The sequence below is a fragment of the Sinohyriopsis cumingii genome, chromosome 3 (assembly GCF_028554795.1).
Source record: "Sinohyriopsis cumingii isolate HCF-2022 chromosome 3, ASM2855479v2, whole genome shotgun sequence".
NCBI lineage: Eukaryota > Metazoa > Mollusca > Bivalvia > Unionida > Unionidae > Sinohyriopsis > Sinohyriopsis cumingii.
Genome location: NC_142963.1, coordinates 18,491,987 through 18,511,917, shown reverse-complemented (window position 1 = coordinate 18,511,917; position 19,931 = coordinate 18,491,987). Strand labels below are relative to the sequence as shown.

General features: G+C 40.8%; 1 protein-coding gene across 2 annotated transcripts in view; it reads left to right on the top strand.

The window, feature by feature from the left end:
- Positions 1–19,931, top strand: part of LOC149802497 (uncharacterized) — a 154,314-nt gene that overhangs the window by 16,203 nt on the left and 118,180 nt on the right. For both annotated transcript variants that reach the window (XM_089951742.1, XM_089951741.1), the window contains exon 4: positions 7,189–7,376. In XM_089951742.1, coding sequence (XP_089807868.1) covers positions 7,189–7,376 — 188 coding nt within the window. The remainder of the gene's footprint in view (positions 1–7,188; positions 7,377–19,931) is intronic.

Here is a 19,931-nt window from a genome sequence, read left to right as displayed (position 1 = left end):
AATCACTGCATAAGCCAGGTAATTTCAGTCTGGCACCTATACCGTTAAACATGGATAGAACAGACATTAACAACATGTCTGTGAACAGCTGTTAACCAAACATACGCAATCCATACTAGAATAACCAATATAAATGACATTATTAGTCATTCTTACTCACATACAGATGTGTCCCAGACAAAAGACAAACACACTATGCTTAATAAAATACCATGAAGAAAACAAAGCAATGATAGGCGAGAAATATTCGATACAAATAGGAAAAATGTGGATCATGCCAATCGCGACGAAGGAGATGATCAGCTTTTTATTGGTGTAGCACGGCGCAAAACTGTTATAAAATTTCAGGGAAACATTGATTGTAGAACAATATCGGGGATCTATCTTGTCATACCTGGAAAACAACGGGTTACATACAGCCAACTATACGAATTTTTCGTAGAAGGAATGGTATAAACATTTTGTTAGGATAAATATTCCAGCTGAATAAGGAATTGTAGAAAATCCAGATTTTATTTGGCCGAGCGGTGTAACCGATGAGAAATGATTAACAAGAAACCAGCTTTGTTCAAGATATGACAAATTATTATTATTACATAACCCATTAAAAAGGCACATAGGGATAATGTCATCCTCCTAGTATATTTGTCCATATAATTGACCATTACCACATCTCTTGTATAATATAGAACTTGATGGCGGGTCAATAAACATGGTATTTATTATATTCACGTCTCAACAATATGTTAAACTGTATCAAAGTTTGGCGCAATCCCTTTTGGGCTCTATACGGGGTCAAAGGTCAAAGCCATACAAATCTAAGTTATTGTTTAAAGATCCAACAATTTTATTTATACAAATATTTCACATGTTCGTCCACAGCAGAAAGACGCGAAACGGAATTAGGTTCTGCCCCTGTGTTATATGTCATCGATTTTTCATGACATGTTTACTGTGTACTTCAGCTTCTCTCTTCAATCAATATACAGGCTTTAACATGCTGCAGTATTTATAGGGGTCTACTGGAAATCCTATGATAATTTATTTTAAAATACTATCAAATTGCCTATTTTTGATTACTGTCCTATACTCCGTACTTTACAATGCAACGCGACCCATAAAGTGACTAATATCCCCTACACTTGCTAACAAAAAAAAGGGGTAGGATTGTCCCTACGCCAACGGAATACTCGAGCTGTTCCAACATGTTTGCCAAAATTTGCCATCTGGCACCTTAAGTTTAAAACGACAGGGTCTTACAGTCGGCGGATGGACTAGTAAACTAACACTCAGAGAGGAAAGGTTGGCATGGATTTAATTATATTTTGTTTAATTAATTTAATCATTTGCACCTTTATGCTAAGTGGTAGCATGAACGTTTTTATCACTTCAATCATTGCCACCTTGTGTGGCTGGGCCTGGTGTTTTGGGTTTATTGGTGCATTTGTTTTTAATTTTATCTCGCGTTTATTAATAACACATTACTGCATTGTGCGGTTGGCTATGGTGATCTGGAGATTTGACTACCTTGTATTCTTACTAATTTTGATGTCAGATTAGTGGACCCTACGGTTAGTTCCTCCTTTAGGAATCCAAATATTGCCACTTCGTACGGCGGTGCCTGTGTGTCTGGGCTTAGGACAATCTTATATCCTTACATGTTCGGCTTAGTTTAGCAGGTTCTCTTGCATGGTTATAAGTGAACCATTTTTTAAAACCATGTTATGTAGCTGGGCATGATGGTTTGGAAGTTGGACAACGTTATACGGTATACCTGATTGCTATGGTACAATTTAATTGGATTGGTTTCCCATTAATTCTCTGATACCTATGTCAGTGAATGAGGCATTTTAAGAAAAAAGATAAAATGAGGTTTCTTGTTATATTAGTATATCTTCAGAGGTGTTTGGTTATTGGGGGAAGAGTGCTAAATTTGTACACGGTGAATCAGTGGGGGACAGGGCTAGGTCAGATATATTAATTATTTGGTTATAGTGCATGCTATTTGGTGGACGTGTTTTTCTGTATTGCCAGTTTGTTATGTTGTGATTTAGTATGTTTTAGATGTGTGACTAATCTAGCATCTGTAATTATGCTATGGCCTGCCTGTTTTAGTTCACTTAGTGGTTGTAAGGTCGCTACCGCCATCAAAGGTGAGATTAGTTGCATCCGCGCACTTGTCCAGCTAATGGGACCTGTCTTCTCTCCTCCCCGGTGGTTCATTTATTGTGTCTTGTGGTATTATATATGTGTGTGTGTGTGTGTGTGTGTGTGTGTGTGCTTGGTTGTGCGTGCTTGAGCGTGTGGTGTATTTTGTCATTTTTTATTTCATGTAGGGGATTGTATATTTTTATCTTTTCCTATCGCATAAATGTAAACAACTATAGTTTTGTATACCGATATTGATAGCTCTTGGTTGAAATAATTCTAGGATGGGTTAGTAAGCCTTTGAGATTTGTCTGTTTTGTCCTGGAAAGCGTGTCTATCTTTATTGTTTATATTGCATTCATTGATGACACGGTGTAACGTTTACGTGGTGGGACAATATGGACACTTGATGCCAACTGAGTTGATACTGGGTACGTGTACGTATCAAAGCTGTGGGTTAAAGGGTTTTTCCTGTTTTTAATCTTGTTATGATCTTGGTTTCATATTGGTTTATCAGTACTGGGGCGCTAAATTTGTTTGCCTTTTTCTTAACGGCCCTTGTCCTTTTGAATTGCTGTCCCATTCCCTTTGCCATATTGTATGAATGTGTGGCCAAATTATACTGGATGCTGCATGACAGACGTTGGGCACAGCGTTCGTTAAATTTATCGTTTGCTTTTGTATTAGTTCTAACATTCCAGGACTGTCAATAACATGGGTTCCACAGAATTCCTCAGAATAAGTATTTTGATCCTGCGTTTTTAGTCTTGTTTTTAACTTCTTTCAACCGATGTTCTCTGTTAGTTGAATCATCTAATTCCAAGGCGTTTAGCGCGCCGAGGAAGTCGCTCGTTCAACTGGCTTTGATGATTTTTGTTTGTTTGTATCCATTTCATTGCTTGACTTAAATACCACATTTCTAATGAATAAATTGAGCAGTTTCGGGTAGTCTCGCTCCCAAAGGGATGCCCTCATTTTGGACCACCATTACTCCTGCAATGCGTCCTGGGTTTCGGGATTTCGGAACCATTTGTTTTGCAACACTGGCGAACTTACCGCTTTGTAGGCTTTATGCACGAAAATTAAGGTAAAAATATCCCTTCGATATAAGCGTAGTACAGAGTTCAAATAAAGATAAAACGTGCGAACCTTAAAAAGCCCAAACTTTTTCTGTTATTTTTTCACGAAACTTATCATCACTAATTCTGTGCCATTTATAATACACAAGGACTGAGTGTTTGTGTGTGTGTGCATTTGTGTGTGTGATTTGGATTTGTTAACGTAGCCTTAGCAATTGTTCAAATTTTAGAAATATTTCTACGACGTCTACAGTGTGGCAGTTTATAATGATTTCTAGCAATGGATCATCATGCCGCATACATGCAGGAGCACGTACCATCCGCTCACATTATCCTGACACCAGGCCGACTAGTCCTAACACTAACCTCTTACGGCTGACCGTCCAGCGAGGCAGCTGCTAGCATCAAGTCTTTGTTATAATTCGGCCGGGGTTCGTACCTGCGACCTCCCACATCCAAAGCGGACGCTCTAACCACTTAGATCACCTGTGCGGTCCAGGGACTTAGAAGTTTTACATATGGATATATATATATATATATATATATATATATATATATATATATATATATATATATATATATATATATATATGCAAGCACTATACCCACAAACACGCTATCACAATGGGGATGAATTGACTTAAGCTTTAGTTTTTTGTAGAAGATATAGAGAAGCATGTAACCGAAAATTGACCATAATTGAAAATAATCTATTTAACAAAAAGATGTAGATGGCCATCAAAATGGCCGTTATATGTCTTGGGTGAAATAATTGGCAGAGTGGTGAGATGTTAACGACGATATCCCGGTACTCTCGCTTTTATTATGGACCTCATCCAGCAGCACTAACGCGTATTTTTAACAGTGCACCTAAAATTATCTGTCTAAATCATTCTGTCATGCATCTGCATAATCCCCGTAATTCTGCAGTTCTTTTTTCCCCATGTCTTCTCCATGTTAATCTCCTGTCTTAATTTTCTTCCACGCAATGCTTTCTTATCGTCATAAAAATGGTGGTATTTTTCTCCGTTTTCTTTTCAAGAAAGTGATGCCAAGTCCTCTTCATTTGTATCCGGCTTTTAAAATCTTATTCATTGTAAAAAGTCGACGATACGACGATACGAGGTAAAACTACTTTTGTTTGTTCATGGAATACGGTCATGTACGGCCATTCGACCTTGTTCGGTGGGTTTATGTCGGCATACGCCTACTACTTAATTGATCTTCAAGCGGGAAGCATGAGCCACCGCTCGTCGAGTTTAAACCCTTACAGTTTGTAAATCACGCACTTCAGTGATTAGAGTTGTGTGCATGTCGCACTAGTTTTCGACATATAAACCATTCTCAGAATGAATTCATGTATTCATGTGATCCTGGGTCATCGAATCCAAAACGAGGCTAAGCTAGGCACCAGCTTCATTTTACCTCACAACCATGGCTGCTACTATTGATACTGGCAATGGAAAGAATCGTGACGAATATTATTCTGGTCCGTTGTGCAACGATGATACTAGAATTCGCATAAATTTAAACTTTCACCATATTACATAAGAAGATGTAGCTTCGTAGAAAATGGATTGTTGCAATACGTCGTGATGAGGGGCCGAATTGTAAGGTAAGAAACGATGACTGTTGGTGTGTTTGTACTATCTTGCAATGGAATGATGTAATAAAGAGAAATCCAAACGCAAAATAGGTTCGGTCGATGAAGCGAATGAGTGTATGTATGTGTGTTTTATAACGGTAGTTTTCTAAAAGTGTTAATCCTAGTACCAATCCACAAAACCGGGTCATCGAAAACTGGGCGTATCTCCACGCAGCGCATTTATATCAGAGATTATGAATTGATGTACGATTATTAGTTACAGAAAAAGTGAACATTATTATCTCGTTGAAAAAATAGAATCAGTAGAATGAAAAAGACACCGATAGGGAAGAGAGATAGCACCAGTGCAATGAAAATGATGAGGACACGTTGAATGAAATGAATGAGAGAGAGAGAGAGAGAGAGAGAGAGAGAGAGAGAGAGAACGATAACGTGCCTGGATAAGAATTAATGAAATTGTTCATAAAACATAATGATGTGTGTAAACGTAAGTCAAAATGCACACTTAAATCACAGGCCATTGAAATTCTCTCATTGTAGTAAGTTAGTGTCAGAGTATCCCTCAAAAAGGGAAGTATATATATATATATATATATATATATATATATATATATATATATATATATATATATATATATATATATTTTTTTTTTTTTTTTTTCCTCCGTCTTCTTATCAGTATTCGGGCATTTTTATTTACAGTGATATAATATCAACGGCCTGTACTGAAATAATTATTTGTTTTATTGACACCTAATTCTTGCAATTAACTTTTGGTTTATTTTTCTGTTGCAAGATTATCACAAATACAGTTGTCTGTTCTAGACAATTGAACTATAAATGGACTCCCAACTGATGTTGCTTAAAACCTGATGCTATTCCATCAATCTTTACTTTGACAACTCGATCTGCCTAGCTTAGCCTCTTTTTCGCGATACATTAATATTCACGAGGCTCTCATTAAGAATGGTCTATATAATGAATAAGCCCAGTCAACACAGAACTGCATGCATAGCATGATTCTTAATTGTCATGTCTTTGCGAGGAAAAGGATAATTCCGGCCGTAGTCCCCATATTCAGCGGAATTTCTATGAAGCTCCATATATACATTGACGATCAAAGTATGCTTTGTTGACTAATTTTGGTTAATTCCCTACATCCTGTTTTGGCCTAGCGATATTATCGAACACCTGCACCAGATGGTAATAATTTCAATTGTGCACGTGGCCTTGAAATGTTTTAGTACAATCATACGAAAGGGTAATAATTTAAAGTGTATAGTTTCACAGCTCTTTGCTTGCTACTAAATTCAATATTGCAGCTATTATGTAAGAATATACAAGGATGAAAGAACAATGAGTTCCCAAGCAAGTTCAGCTCGTTTATGTCATCATCATCATCAGTCTCATTACCTAGTGTGGTCGTCGAGGCACTGTGCTGCTGAACATCTGACCAGTTCCCTCCACTTGTCTCGATCATGTGCCAATGCCTGTGTCTCCGCAAAACTTTTCCTGGTCCATTCTGTGATGTTGTCAGTCCACATTTTTCTCTGTCTACCTCTCCTTCTGACACCCTGGACGCTGCCCTGCAGGACTGTGGTGGATAGACTGTTGGCTCTAGTGATATGGCCATACCATTTCAGCTTTCTCTTTTTGACGGTGGTGAGGAGGTCCTCATATTGGTCTACTTCGCGCCTGATGTTGCTACGCACTTCTTCGTTTGTGATGTGGTCCATGTAAGAGATGCCAAGGATGGTTCTGTAGCATCTCATTTCAAGTGACTGGATTCTTCGTTGTAGTTCTGCTGTCAGGGTCCATGCCTCACATGAGTACAAAAAGAGTGAGATGACTAGAGCTCGCAATAGTCTGATTTTAGTTTTCAGACAGATATTCTTGTCTCGCCAGATGGAGAGGAACTGGTCAGATATTCAGCAGCACAGTGCCTCGACGACCACACTAGGTAATGAGACTGATGATGATGATGACATAAACAAGCTGAACTTGCTTGGGAACTCATTGTTCTTTAATCTTTATGTACAATTGCGCAAAATATGTATAGACATTACTTTCCAGGCATAGCCTATAAATTACAAAACATTGTGTAGTTACTTACACCTCCATTACCTGCAAAAATATCGATTGAAGTAAAATACAATATAGAAAAAAAATTATAATTGGTGGAAGTAATTTTTGTAGCACTGTGCTATAAATAATACACTCTTGGGACAAAAGTGCAATAATTCGGAACACATTATTTGTTAACGTTTTCTTATCTCTGTTTGTCACAAAATATGAAAATGTCACGTGAAAAGCAATAGATGACGAAATGACTCAAAATTTTACTTCTGTCCGAAGGTGCATCTACAACTGTAGAGTCAACAATAAGCTAGCCTATGACGATGTTCAACTGGAGATGGAAACTACTAACGACGATCTGGACTCTCTTGTGAGGAATGGAGTGTTGTTTAGATGGGAAGTGAGTCAGTGGGACGCTGTGCAAAAGATCTATGTAAATATCACAGGGTCACTAAAAACACAAACAGGTAGGTGTTATTTCCATCTCTTCCTTTTTCCCTTGTTCATGTATTCCTTTATCCTTATATCCATGTTCACCTCTATCTCCATAATAAACACAGTAAGTGCGGCATGTCACCTCTATTTCCATAATAAACACAGTAATTGCGGCATGTCACCTCAGCAGCAGAGGGGGCGAATCCGACATTTTGTCCAATCGTTATTTTGCTTAATTATTACTTTCTGCACTCAGCGGATCCGGTGTAATCAGCGCTGGTAAAAAAAAAACGACGTCGGTCCATCTTACACGATGGTGACGTCATTTGGTTTAATACACTTTTCTGCGCGTCGATCCCCAGCGTCGTCAGCGTCCGGTAAGCACATCGACGACCGCGTCGATGTCATTGCCCCCTCTGCTGCTAAGTGGTTATTTACAATGAAAATTATTTACAACTAACCGAATATTTGGTCAAGTCCGATACGATATCGTGTCCGAGGATCATGTAAATTTATCGTTACAAATCCATGTGGGGTCGACTGAGCATGACTAAAAAAGTTTCGAAAACCATTAAAGTCCATGTCACCGCCACACCATGTCTGCCAAATATTTCGTAGCGTGTGTGTATCAACGCCGTTGAATACAGCAAGAATATTACAGTTGTCTCTGATTACTTTTGGAATCTGAGTGTATCGTTGAGTGACATATATCACGTCAGTGTTTTTATGCCTGCCTCTGGAAAATATCCTAGCTGGGTTTTTTTGATTGTCTAACATAACATCATCGTACACGACTAGATTGTTAACGTCACCATCAATATCATCAATACCCGGTGCATCATTGATATCTGTAATAAACTCAATAACATTTTTTTTAGCGATCGCTGATGCATTCTCGTTGAAATCTTTCAACACCTCGTAGCATCGTTGATCATCTACGCTAGGAGCAACCAAATACAACTTATCCCACTTCATCCATCTCATTATTAAATTGAGTAATAATTGCGTCTTGCCGGATCCAGATGGTCCGATGATAATCATCCGGATCGAGTTTGGTAACGCTGCAACATGCTTAACTGGTTCTCTTGTTTTAGTCGCCGAAAAATCAATTATATTCATATCTCTATACATAAATTATGGATCTATATTGTGTGAAGTGTAGAGTACGTACTGGCACAAATGATATGACAACCGCTACAACAAGAAATAACAGATCGGCCCTTACTGGCAAGTGTGCACAATGCGGTACAAAGAAATTTAGATTTATTTCTATTAAACCCGGGGATGTTTTAAAAAAAAGCGAGGAGGTGATATTGCAGCCAAGTTATCAAAACTCCCCGGAACACCGTGGGCAAAGTATCCAGGAGAAAAGCACCTCCCAGGATATAGCTACTGTGGCCCCGGAACACGATTAGATATCAGACTCGATGATCAAAATCAGCCGCGACCCGGTGAGTATCCAATAAACGCTATCGATAAGGCGTGTCATGCTCATGATGTTGCTTACAAAAGTAGCGATCTGCAACAGCGTCATATCGCGGACGTAAAATTAATTCACGCGTTAAATGCTATTCCTGATAAATCCGTCAAAGAAAAATTGGCCTCATGGTTGGTAAAATCGGCTATGAAAGGTAAATTAATGATGGGCGCTGGTAATTAATAACAACATGGAATCCATCTATTATTCTCCGAGAGGATACTGGAAGGGGAAGGCCGCAATTGGTAAGCTTGCAAGCGCTGAAAAGGTAACAAAGGCCACTGCGGTTAATTGGTTATCCAAACAGGCTATATGGCAAATCTATCTACCACCACCTAAACAAATCAACTTTTCGCGCTTTGATGTCAGCGTACCTAATGAAGTTCATCAGGCTGATATACTATTTCTGCCGCATGACAACGGTTACAAATACGTGCTAACCGTAGTTGATGTTGCGAGTCGATACAAACAAGCGGAGCCGTTAAAAACAAAGTCAGCAACTGAAGTAGCCGATGCGTTTGAGCGGATTTATCGAAGAGGTCCTCTGCGCTGGCCAAATCTATTACAAGTTGATCCTGGCAATGAATTTCGCGGCGCTGTTTTATCAACGCTGAAACATCATAGCGTCGCGATACGACGAGGTCATACTGCGCTACATCGTGATCAGGCAATTGTTGAACGATTCAATCGGACTCTCGCTGAACGGTTATTTGGATATCAATACGCGAAGGAATTCATCCAAGAAAAACGATCTCGTGAATGGGTCAAAAGGTTACCAGGCGTAATTGCAGCGTTAAATAACGAGATTACCCGAGCAATCAACATGAAGCCCAGCGACGCGATTAAATACGAGTATATACCCAAAAGATCAAAAATAGATAGCGTTTCCAAGCCGATTCTCGGCGATGTCACTGTTAGATATCTATATGAACCAGGAGAGCTTGAAGGCGGTAAAAAAAGAGCTACTGATCCTATTTGGAGTGTTACCACACATAACATATCAACGATAACACGATCAACTGATAGACCACCGATCTATAGACTGGATTCAACTGCTCCTCAGCGCGGATTTACACGCGAGCAACTACAAGTGATACCTGACGATACTCAATTACCCCCGCGTGGTCTTAACTAGCGCCGTTGCGTCTATTACACTCAAGACATGTCAACCTCACATTGTTTTTGACATGACCGAGACTGTTATCGATCCTGTCCACGGTAAATTGGCGAGCGTCTTTATCCGAATAGCGCCAACTCATTATACAATTGCAACTCGCACAGTGATTATTCTGTTGTTGTCGTAACGCAATTATTAATTCGGCATCAATATCAAAACGCCGCTGTTTTTTTTTATCCTGTTGGCGGTAACCCGAGAGTTTTCTATCAATGACGCTTGCATCGATGGTGACTTTGTCGCCGGCTTCGTCGGTGGCTTCGTCAATAACAATTCTTCGAAGCTGATTTATCCTCCGTACTCTGGACACTGCAAGATAGACTAGATTCGACCATTCGATGCGATTATCAACCATCCAAACAATTGTGTCCGTGATGGTTAGTCCCTGCGAGGAATGTATTGTTGTTGCGTATCCTAGCGTCCACGGGGATTTATCAGCACGTAGCGCGTCCTCAACGACGCTGATATCAACGAGCACGATATCATTCAGCACGAGAATTTGTTTTTCTGTCCCCGACGCTGTCGGGGCTGGAATTTCAACTTCAATGTTTTGCCGCCGTGTATCCGCGGGTCTATAACATAACGGCACTGGACGCGTTGGAAACTTTTCCTTATGCAACGTAAACAACTTCCGCTGAAGTGTGTCCCTGACTATCTTTCTACTCGCTACAATCAAATCGTTTGGTCTCCATGTTTCCCAGAATTCATTTAACGGCGTTTCCGGAATCACCTCGCGGATTATTTCACACTGAATTCTATCCGGCTGTAATCTGATTAATTTTTTAACCCCGCGCAGTTGTTCATCAAGTGCTCGGTAATCAGTATCGGTTTCTTCATAATAGTCCACAAAACCCTTTAACCAATCATGTGGGCCCTCGCCGACAAATGGTGGTGGTTGACCATGGTCGCCACACATGATCACCGCTGTATTCGCGAGCACCAACCACTCAAGAAACATTTGTAAAGTATCTAACGAAACAGTACATATCTCATCCCAAATGATAACCCCAGGAATAAATTTTTCACCCATTCGATCAGGAGTCCACTCACCGCCGCTGTATCGAAAAAAGCTGTGATAAGTAACGGCGTCAACATTTCGTTGTTTTATCTCTCGCGCTAGTCTATGGGTCGGTGTAAGCACGATTATACTTGCCCGCGTTCGAAATAATTCAATTGCCCGAGTCGTCTTTCCTGACCCGCCACAGCCGCTTAAATAAACTGTTTTATGTCTACAAATTGGATCAGAACACGATGGTGCATTAGACCATTCTGACAATTTATCACCGCGTAAGTAGTTGTTCTCAACGGTGACATCTGCTGACGGGGAATAATCGCGTCGTATTTCATTTTTAATTCTCCATGTACCCCAACTCTCGTCCGGACTAGTAAACTCGGCTACGTTTTCCTTATACGCTACGTCAACATAAAACGAATCAACGGCTACTCTAACCGCGGTGTTGGGGAATCTATTTATCATCGAGAATAAATTGATAGCGGCGTAACCCAGCATAGACGCCCTCAAATGTGGATACGCCGGGCTGTCTCCATCGCTGTAGGAAACAACTGTACCCAACTTTGTTCCATTGGACAAGAAAGCTGTTTTGCAGTTCACGTATCTATTTTTTGCCACTGCGTCCTTGATTACGAAATCATATTCTGCGTCATCTATAATCAGCCGTGAGCAATATCGTTTGTAGTCGTGGTTTTTTCTACCTTGTGTGAATTTACCAATTATTCTTCTACCGAGATCTTTTGCCTCGCGGTTTCATTGGTTAAATATCCTCCTGGACCATTCGATGATATATTCCTCGTCGGCATCAATGTGTTTTCTGGACTCGTCAATTATGCTATCTAGACGCTCTGGTTCTGGTAACCAGACTTCAGTCTGTGCCCGGTATGATATAATCGCGTCACTGACAATCAACGAAACTAGCATGCTACAATCAATCATATACCGTAGCAGCGCTATTGGCAGCCACTTCTTTTCAGCCATGTGTCTACCGATCCAAATATAGCAACAGCGATGGAGTCCTGCCGCGAATTCAAATGATAATATGCGAGCGAATCCGGTTAAATCAAAATCAGGTAGTGGTCCATTAATAGCAACACGAGTCATTTCATGACTGGGGTGTCCAAATCGTCTAAAGTACTCAGCGGCGGATCCATACCCGAGAAAACTCGCTGGATAACAGGCAACCATATCAACGGAAATCATAGCGTCGCGGTTGTATTCAGTGTTCCATAGTCCACCGTGATAATATTCCAAACAACTGGATTGTACATCCGGTAGAAATTCCTTGCGCGTTGGTCTCCACGCATTTTTCCTTGCTGCAACATGAGCTACAACCGATGGAATCGTAAAACAATTTGTTAGCAGTTGTTCATCATGCTCTTCAAATTCCATGGCGGTTTTTTTCATCTTGTTGTGAAACGCTTCAGTGCGATATAATTCACCGTTTGGTCTTACAAACTGATCAAAGGTATCCGCATCGTTTTCAGCGCTGCGAAGTAACCACACTGATACAGGGTCGTTTTTACACAAACAAGCAATAGCATCAAATAGTTTCCTCTCCGCGAGAAAACCATCCTTGGAGAATTGTTCTCCCAGGAATTCTTCGGGTATATACTTTACTGTTCTATCCCGTGGAAATATTGTGATCGCGGGCGTCCATGCGTGTTCGTTATGATCAATAATTTTGATTGGGGCCCCATTTGATTTGTACTTTGATTCGTATAATACTTCACCGGTTATCGTTGTAACGGTTATTGGAAATCTCAGCGATGTTTCTAATCTCGCTATGTCGCTGATGGTTGCTCCACGCTCTTTTACGGTTAGTTCCCACTGGTTGATTTTGCTACGTCGTAAATCAGTCAATTTGTTTCCTCGACACGCATTTGTAAAATGCTCTATTACTCGTTCTGCTACACAATTTATCCCCGTTGACTGTTTCATTGGTTTCAGTTTTCCGATATCAGGTTTCTTATTTAACGGGTATATTCCATAAACAACTGCTGTTTCAGGATACGCTCGTTCATAGTATGGTCTATCAATTCCGGTTAACAACCCCGGCTTGGAGTCGCGGCTGACAGTGACTGTTTTCATGTCGCTGAGAACTGGTTCAAATTTATCACGTATGATCCAATTACCTGATTCCACCCGGATAATGAATTTTACTCTGAAGAAATACCTTTTACCGTCAAGTTGTGATATTATCGTTGCCGCGCGGTTGTCGTTCATGGTAGCATCAACAACGCCATCAATTCGAAATGTTGACCAACTATGAGATGCGCCATCACGCTTGAATTCATTAATACAATCGCGTATTTTATTCAAGAGGGTTCTATCGTTTATTAACGCTTTTGGTGTGTCCTTGAGGACTCTATCGAGATTGAACTTAATATTTTTCCGGGGCTTAATTGCTGCCAATCTCTCGAACTCATCCATATAATTAAAACAAGTATTTAAATGAAAGAATATAGTATAATGAATCACTGCAAATGGTTGATGATTGGGTCGACAACCCCGTGCAATAAATCATGTAGAGGTGAATTCTGCGGATATCATTTACAAAGCGTTCGTAATGGTTCTCTTGGCCCCCTCCCGTGCTTGGTTTGCCACGTCGGTGTAAGAGGAAAATCGCAGTTGTGTATTAATTGTGGCGGAAAGCGATACAGGGAACTAAAACGCTATTATGACAAGCGAATTAAAAACGCCGTCATTGACCCCACCGCTGACTTCGTCATCAAAACCTCCCAAGACTATGTTGAAAGATTCATAATTAAACCAAATAATAAATTAGACAAATAGTATTATTATATAAATGGACCAAGAATTTCAGCCGCATCCTGTGCTCGTCAGTTACGAGGCATCTCGCGACGGCATTGTTAGAAACCGCAAACTGAAGAAGCCGGTTGGTACCGTAAATAATCACGGGTATTTGCAATTTGGTGCTGGAAAGAAGACATATTTTGTTCACAGAAACATCTATGAATGTTTTCACGGATTAATCGAGAATGGACTTGTGATTGATCATATTAATAGTAATAAGACTGATAATTCTCTTACAAACCTGCAAGCTGTCTCGCAGAGTCAAAATACCAAAAAAGGCCAAACCGGTAAATACCCAAAGAAAGCAAAACCCGTAAAGTCATTTGATACAACAACTCACGAGGAAAAAATATTTCAGTCGATGAATGAAGCCAGTAGATACTTTGACATTTGTATCGCCTCAATACGAAAAGTAGCAGAACGAGTATATCAAACAGCAATCTCAAAAAAGACCGGGCATAGAATTCGATTTTCATATGTAAATATCAGCGAGTGACGAAGTCACCGGCGCCTATGGCGCTGACGAAGTCGCCATGACAATAAATTGTCCATTCCGGAAGAAAAAAAAGTATGAACACCTCGGGATTGATACACGGGGTTTCATTTTTTTTAATTTAAAAACAAGATGTTCTATAAGAATAATGAATATCGAAGACATCAATAATATATTAGCCGAGATTTCAAAATTAAAAAATCAAGGAATTGAATTATCTGATGGTCTCGACAGTGAAAAAATATTATCCGATTATGAAATTATTAACGAACAATCGAAACGGGGGCGTTTTACCCTGGCCCGCGAGTACTTTTTTATAAAACGATTACAACATACGATCAATGAAAACTTGTACCACAATGACGCAAATGCATTCATTGGACTATTCACTGCCGTTGAAATAATACGAAAAAAACTCGGACGTGTTTATGAACGACGCCGGGAGATTTCTAGTAAGATCAAAAACATTAGAAGGATTATAGACGAAAACTCCGGCGAGAAATTAGAAATTGCTTCGCAATTGCAATAATGGTAGGCGAATCACTTACTACTCGGCTAGCCAGAGAGCGGCTAGCAGCGCTTAAAAAGTTCATACCGTTACGAGACAGGGTCCGAGAACAACTTCAAACGCGGCAGCAACTACAAACCGATTTTACTGTTGGAAGCGAACAACTCTTTGCCCCGGTAACTAAAGCGACCAAAGATGTTACGGCGGCAACAGTACCCGTCCTCGATGCGCTTGAAAAGATAGCGGCAGAGACAAAACAAACAAAAAGGTCTTTAGAAACACTCCCTGCAAAAATAGCGGCTGCTACAACACGGAGGCCACCACCACTCGCTATAACCGAACCACAAGAACCCTATGTTACAATGACCGACGAGGAAGAATTAGGTGCTACTGCGAAAGAACCAGAAGAAGAAATACCGGAAGAAGAAATACCGGAAGAAGAAATACCGGAAGAAAAAGAGGAGAATATACCCCGTATTGTACTCAAGAAGAGCACAATAGATGAAATTAGAGGCTTCAGCCATGAAGAATTAATTAATTTTGCTGCCAACAATTTTGCTAAGAGCATACGAGATAAGAAGCATATCAATAGCGGTTACGAGAAAAATATAAAGTCGTTAAAGGATTGGACAAGAATGGTGTATTTAGCGAGTAAATATAAAGATGCATTACCACTGCGTGATAATAAATATATAATATTCCACAATAAAGTAAAAAGTATAAAACCAAAAAAAGGAAAAGGATACTCTGTTGGTAAAGAATCCTACGGCGTTACCTGTCCTGGTAGTGTTCTCAGTGATATATCACGGCTAGAGGTACTAATTGGAGGAAAACGAGCCGGAAATAACTCTCCGGAAATAATCAATGAGGCCGCTGATATTTGTAAGCCAAACAATTAGGAATGAAGGCTATTGATGTTATTCGTGATAAGGGAATTAGTGCTATTGGAGATGTTGCCGGAAAGGCGCTTTCAGCCGCGCGGGACAAACTAATGTCATTGGTAAAATCCAGGAGAAAAAAACAGATGCCATCAACGACAGTGATGCCTGCAAATGTCAGTAAAGTAATAAATAACGCCGTGGAAGAAAAACTAGAGTCGTTGGCGACTTCACCATCAGCCGATGCGGCAACCAACGCGCTCATGAACGCGATAGCGGGGAGTGGTCTACGACGAAAACGACGTTGATGGATTCAATTGAAAACACCGACATGAATAATAATAAAATGTTTGCGCGAACCGCTGACCCGCGTTTGATATGGATGCCCCAGTGCGCAGGGATGATTCTGTCCGTGATTATCAATATTATTCTTATTATGCAGCGCAACCCGACCTACGATCGCGAATTGAACTTCAGGTCCAAGATACCAGTAAATATTTTTTGCCGTGTGAAGCGTTTATCGAAATCGAGGGAGAACTCGTGACAAATGCCGCCGATAATGCACCATACGCAGATGACCATCGTGTTCGAGTTGGCTTCGTCAACAACGGTATCATGGCGTTATTTGAGAGCGCCAGATATCTTATTGACGGGCGTGAAATTGAATCAATAGAACGCGAGGTTGATGTTGCAACGACGATAATTGGGTTGGCGAGATACTCGGATGATTATACAAGATCGGCGGGCCCATCTATGATGTTCGCAAAGGACTCCACCGATAACGCTGACCATCTTCAGTACGTTAACGTGCTGGTGGAAAGAGATACCGCAACTGACCCACAGGCTGAAGCAAATAACCCAGACCGCAGAGCAAGACCAGGCGCTAATTTCAATATTATAAAAAGTCTTAACGATAATTACAATATGGGATTCGCAACACGAGTAGGGATGTTGCAAGGACCACGCCGAAAATTTTCATGCGCGATTCCACTCCATCACATATTTGGATTCTGCAGAAATGTTAGAAAAGTCATCTATGGGGCTAAGCATACAATTGCCCTGACGCGAAGGGGCGATGATAACAATGCAATATGGCATGCTGCTGGCGTCGCTGCCGGTAAAGTCATTTTAACTAAAATGGCATTGTGGATGCCGGTGCTGACTCCATCAGTTACCACGGAAGCACGATTGTTAGCATTTATGGAACAGGGGGGGAAATCGTTGTTGAGTTGGCTAGCGGTAACAACTGATGCTAAAGAGGATAACGTCGCCGATACGTTTACATGGCACTTGGCATCAAAACAGGGTGTTTCAGCCCCGCGTCATATATTCATAGCGCTACAGAATAGGGAACGATTGAGCAGTCAAGAACGCAGCCATATGATATTTGATCAATTAGGAGTCAGGGATGTTTCGCTGAGAATAAACGGACAACAGGAACCATCCGAGGATATACAGCTTAATTACGGCGACAACCATATCGCACGTGTGTACCATCGATTGCTGTCGTATATGGGTCGTGATCAAAACGTCGACACTGGTTTGCAAATATCACAACTTGATTTTAAAAACCTGTATCCGATTTATTATTTTTCGCTGGAACATCTTGATTTAACGAGACAATCCGTCGTTGATATACACTTCCGAGCTCGTATAGCCCCGGCTGGTGCCAATTATAGAGCGGTTGCTGTCATTCTCAGCGATAAATCAATGCTGCTAGAAGGCGTTGGTGGACGAATGAGAATCGTTGATGCGTCAGTGGAAAACATGTAATTGAAAGCACAAAACGCGTTTACAATAAAATGTCGTATAGTGTCGTCAGTGTAGAGTTGACTGATGGTCAAGTCAAGAAATTACGATCAAAGTCGGCTAAACAATGCGGGACCACAATAACGCTGAAGCCGTCACAGATGGCGGGTGGTAATCATAAGATATCGTTGACGGCGCGTCAAATAAAACATTTCAATGATGCGATGAAGAATAAAAAGGGTGTTCAAATATATTTTTCAGCCGCAGCAATTAAAAACATGGAAAAGACCGGTGGGATATTTCCGCTGTTAGCTGCGATTCCAGCGTTGATTGCCGCGGCGGCCCCAGCAGTGGCTAAGGCGGCGGCGTTAGGAGCCGTTGGTACCGCGGCGGGAATGTCATTGAAGAAGGCAACCGGGAAAGGCTACAAAAAAAAACGACCCGTGGCCGGAAAGGGTCTAAGACTACCGGGAACCCGTATTCATGGTACTCGGGAAAGGGTCTAAGACTACCGGGAACCGTTTATTAACGCAGGAGTCAATGGCTCCCATGTCTAATTTTGATTTAATAGACGCCGCAAACGCGCTAGCGATAAAAAACTTCAGAGGTGTTTTTATGAGGGATCAATTACCGGCGGCACCAAGGAATATTGAAACCGGCATAATTAACCTCGATGGGTCCTCCGGAGCGGGAACTCATTGGGTTGCATACGCGATTGATCCGCGTGCGATCGTCTATTTTGATTCATACGGATTAGCTCCGCCGACCGAGTTCATGCGGTATATCCGGGCGTGTTCAGCCCGGGTTTTTTATTCCACGCTGCCAACACAGCAGTTAAGTGACCCACCGATATGTGGCCGCGAGGTATTAAACGTACTTGCGGCGATTTCATCATCGCGGAAACCACCTCATGTGGTTGTAAACGAATACACTAGTGGGGTCGTAGAAGCTCAACGGATTTTAGAGAATAACATTTACAATAATAATGATTGATATTTGGGGACGACCGGGTTCGGCGCTGAAAAAGCCCACGGAAACGCCCGCCACCGATGACATAAAAAAACTAATTGAGGATGAAATCGCTGATACGTTGAATTTAACCAGTGTTGACCCAGATGAAATAGTTGTATTTCAAGACCGCCAGGGTAAATTGAAATCCGGTAATGTGTCACTGAATGATGTTTTAACACGACAGCGTAATGCCGGCGAGGACGTTATCGTGTTGTATACCGGCGACGGACGACTCAAACCGGGTAAACATATATTGCAGATAGAGGATATGATAAAATTAGTCCAAGACGGTCTTATAAGGTTGAATGAATTTGTGATCGAACTCAACGTGCATGTGAAAAAAACTATCGGTAGTTTTTTTGGGATCCCGACGGCAACCGAACCAAATCTTGCAACAATAAAAAATACTATTTCGGAGTTTACAACGCTGTCGGGCCAATTTTACACGTTGCGAAAAAATGTTAACAGGATCGATGACAACTTTGATAAATTCTTTGGTAAAAAAAATACCAAACCGGATGAGATTACAACAACTATAAATGATATCACTGCGTATAGACAGGAAATAGAAACAATCAAAACTGATGTTGCAACGAACAAAAGGAGTGTAGACGCGCATGAACGGGAAATAGAAATAATCAAAATTAATGTTGCAACGATCATAAATGATGTAGACACGCATAAAAAGAAAATAAAAATACTCGGCGATAATGTTATAGCGAACAAAAAAAGTATAGACGGGCATGAAGAGGAAATAGGAATAATCAAATTTATTGTTGAAGCGATTAAAGACGGACTATCGAAAGTAGCAGAGCAATTCGAAAAAATAAAAATCCATCATGAGAACATCATCAACACAGTATACACAATCCAGCATGGATCATTCGATTGGACTCCTACACAGAATACAGTAGATATCACCGCAACTGTTAAGGGCATTTATCGATTGACATTGATTTCGGCGATGCAGTTTAGTATATCATCGTCGAGTTCATCCGGGTTTAACAATACAGTGTCAACAATCATTGACAAGGACACAATTGAACGGTTTGTGATTAAGGCCGTTGATAGCAGTCTATTTAGGACAAACATCACATGGTATGCGGAATTTGTAGTGGATCTAAGTAATTAAAAACACTAGCTCTTTTAAAATAAAAATGACCACCAAGGAAATTGAATCAGAGGTATCACCGACGTCACATCAATATCGATTCGATACCGCAAAAGAATTCTCCGCGAACTTGAAAACGCTTTCCGAACAATACCGCGCAAAAATAAAAAAATACCGTCGTAAAATAACCGCCATCGACGCGGTCGTGTACTCGGTGTCGGGTATAGTGGCCGGTACCGGCGTTGTTTTATCCACGGTGACCACGATAGCCCCGATCGCTGTTCCAATCGCCGTCTCCGCGATGACAACAATTGCTGGAGTCGCCAACGCAATCACTAGGAAGATATCATCGTGTTT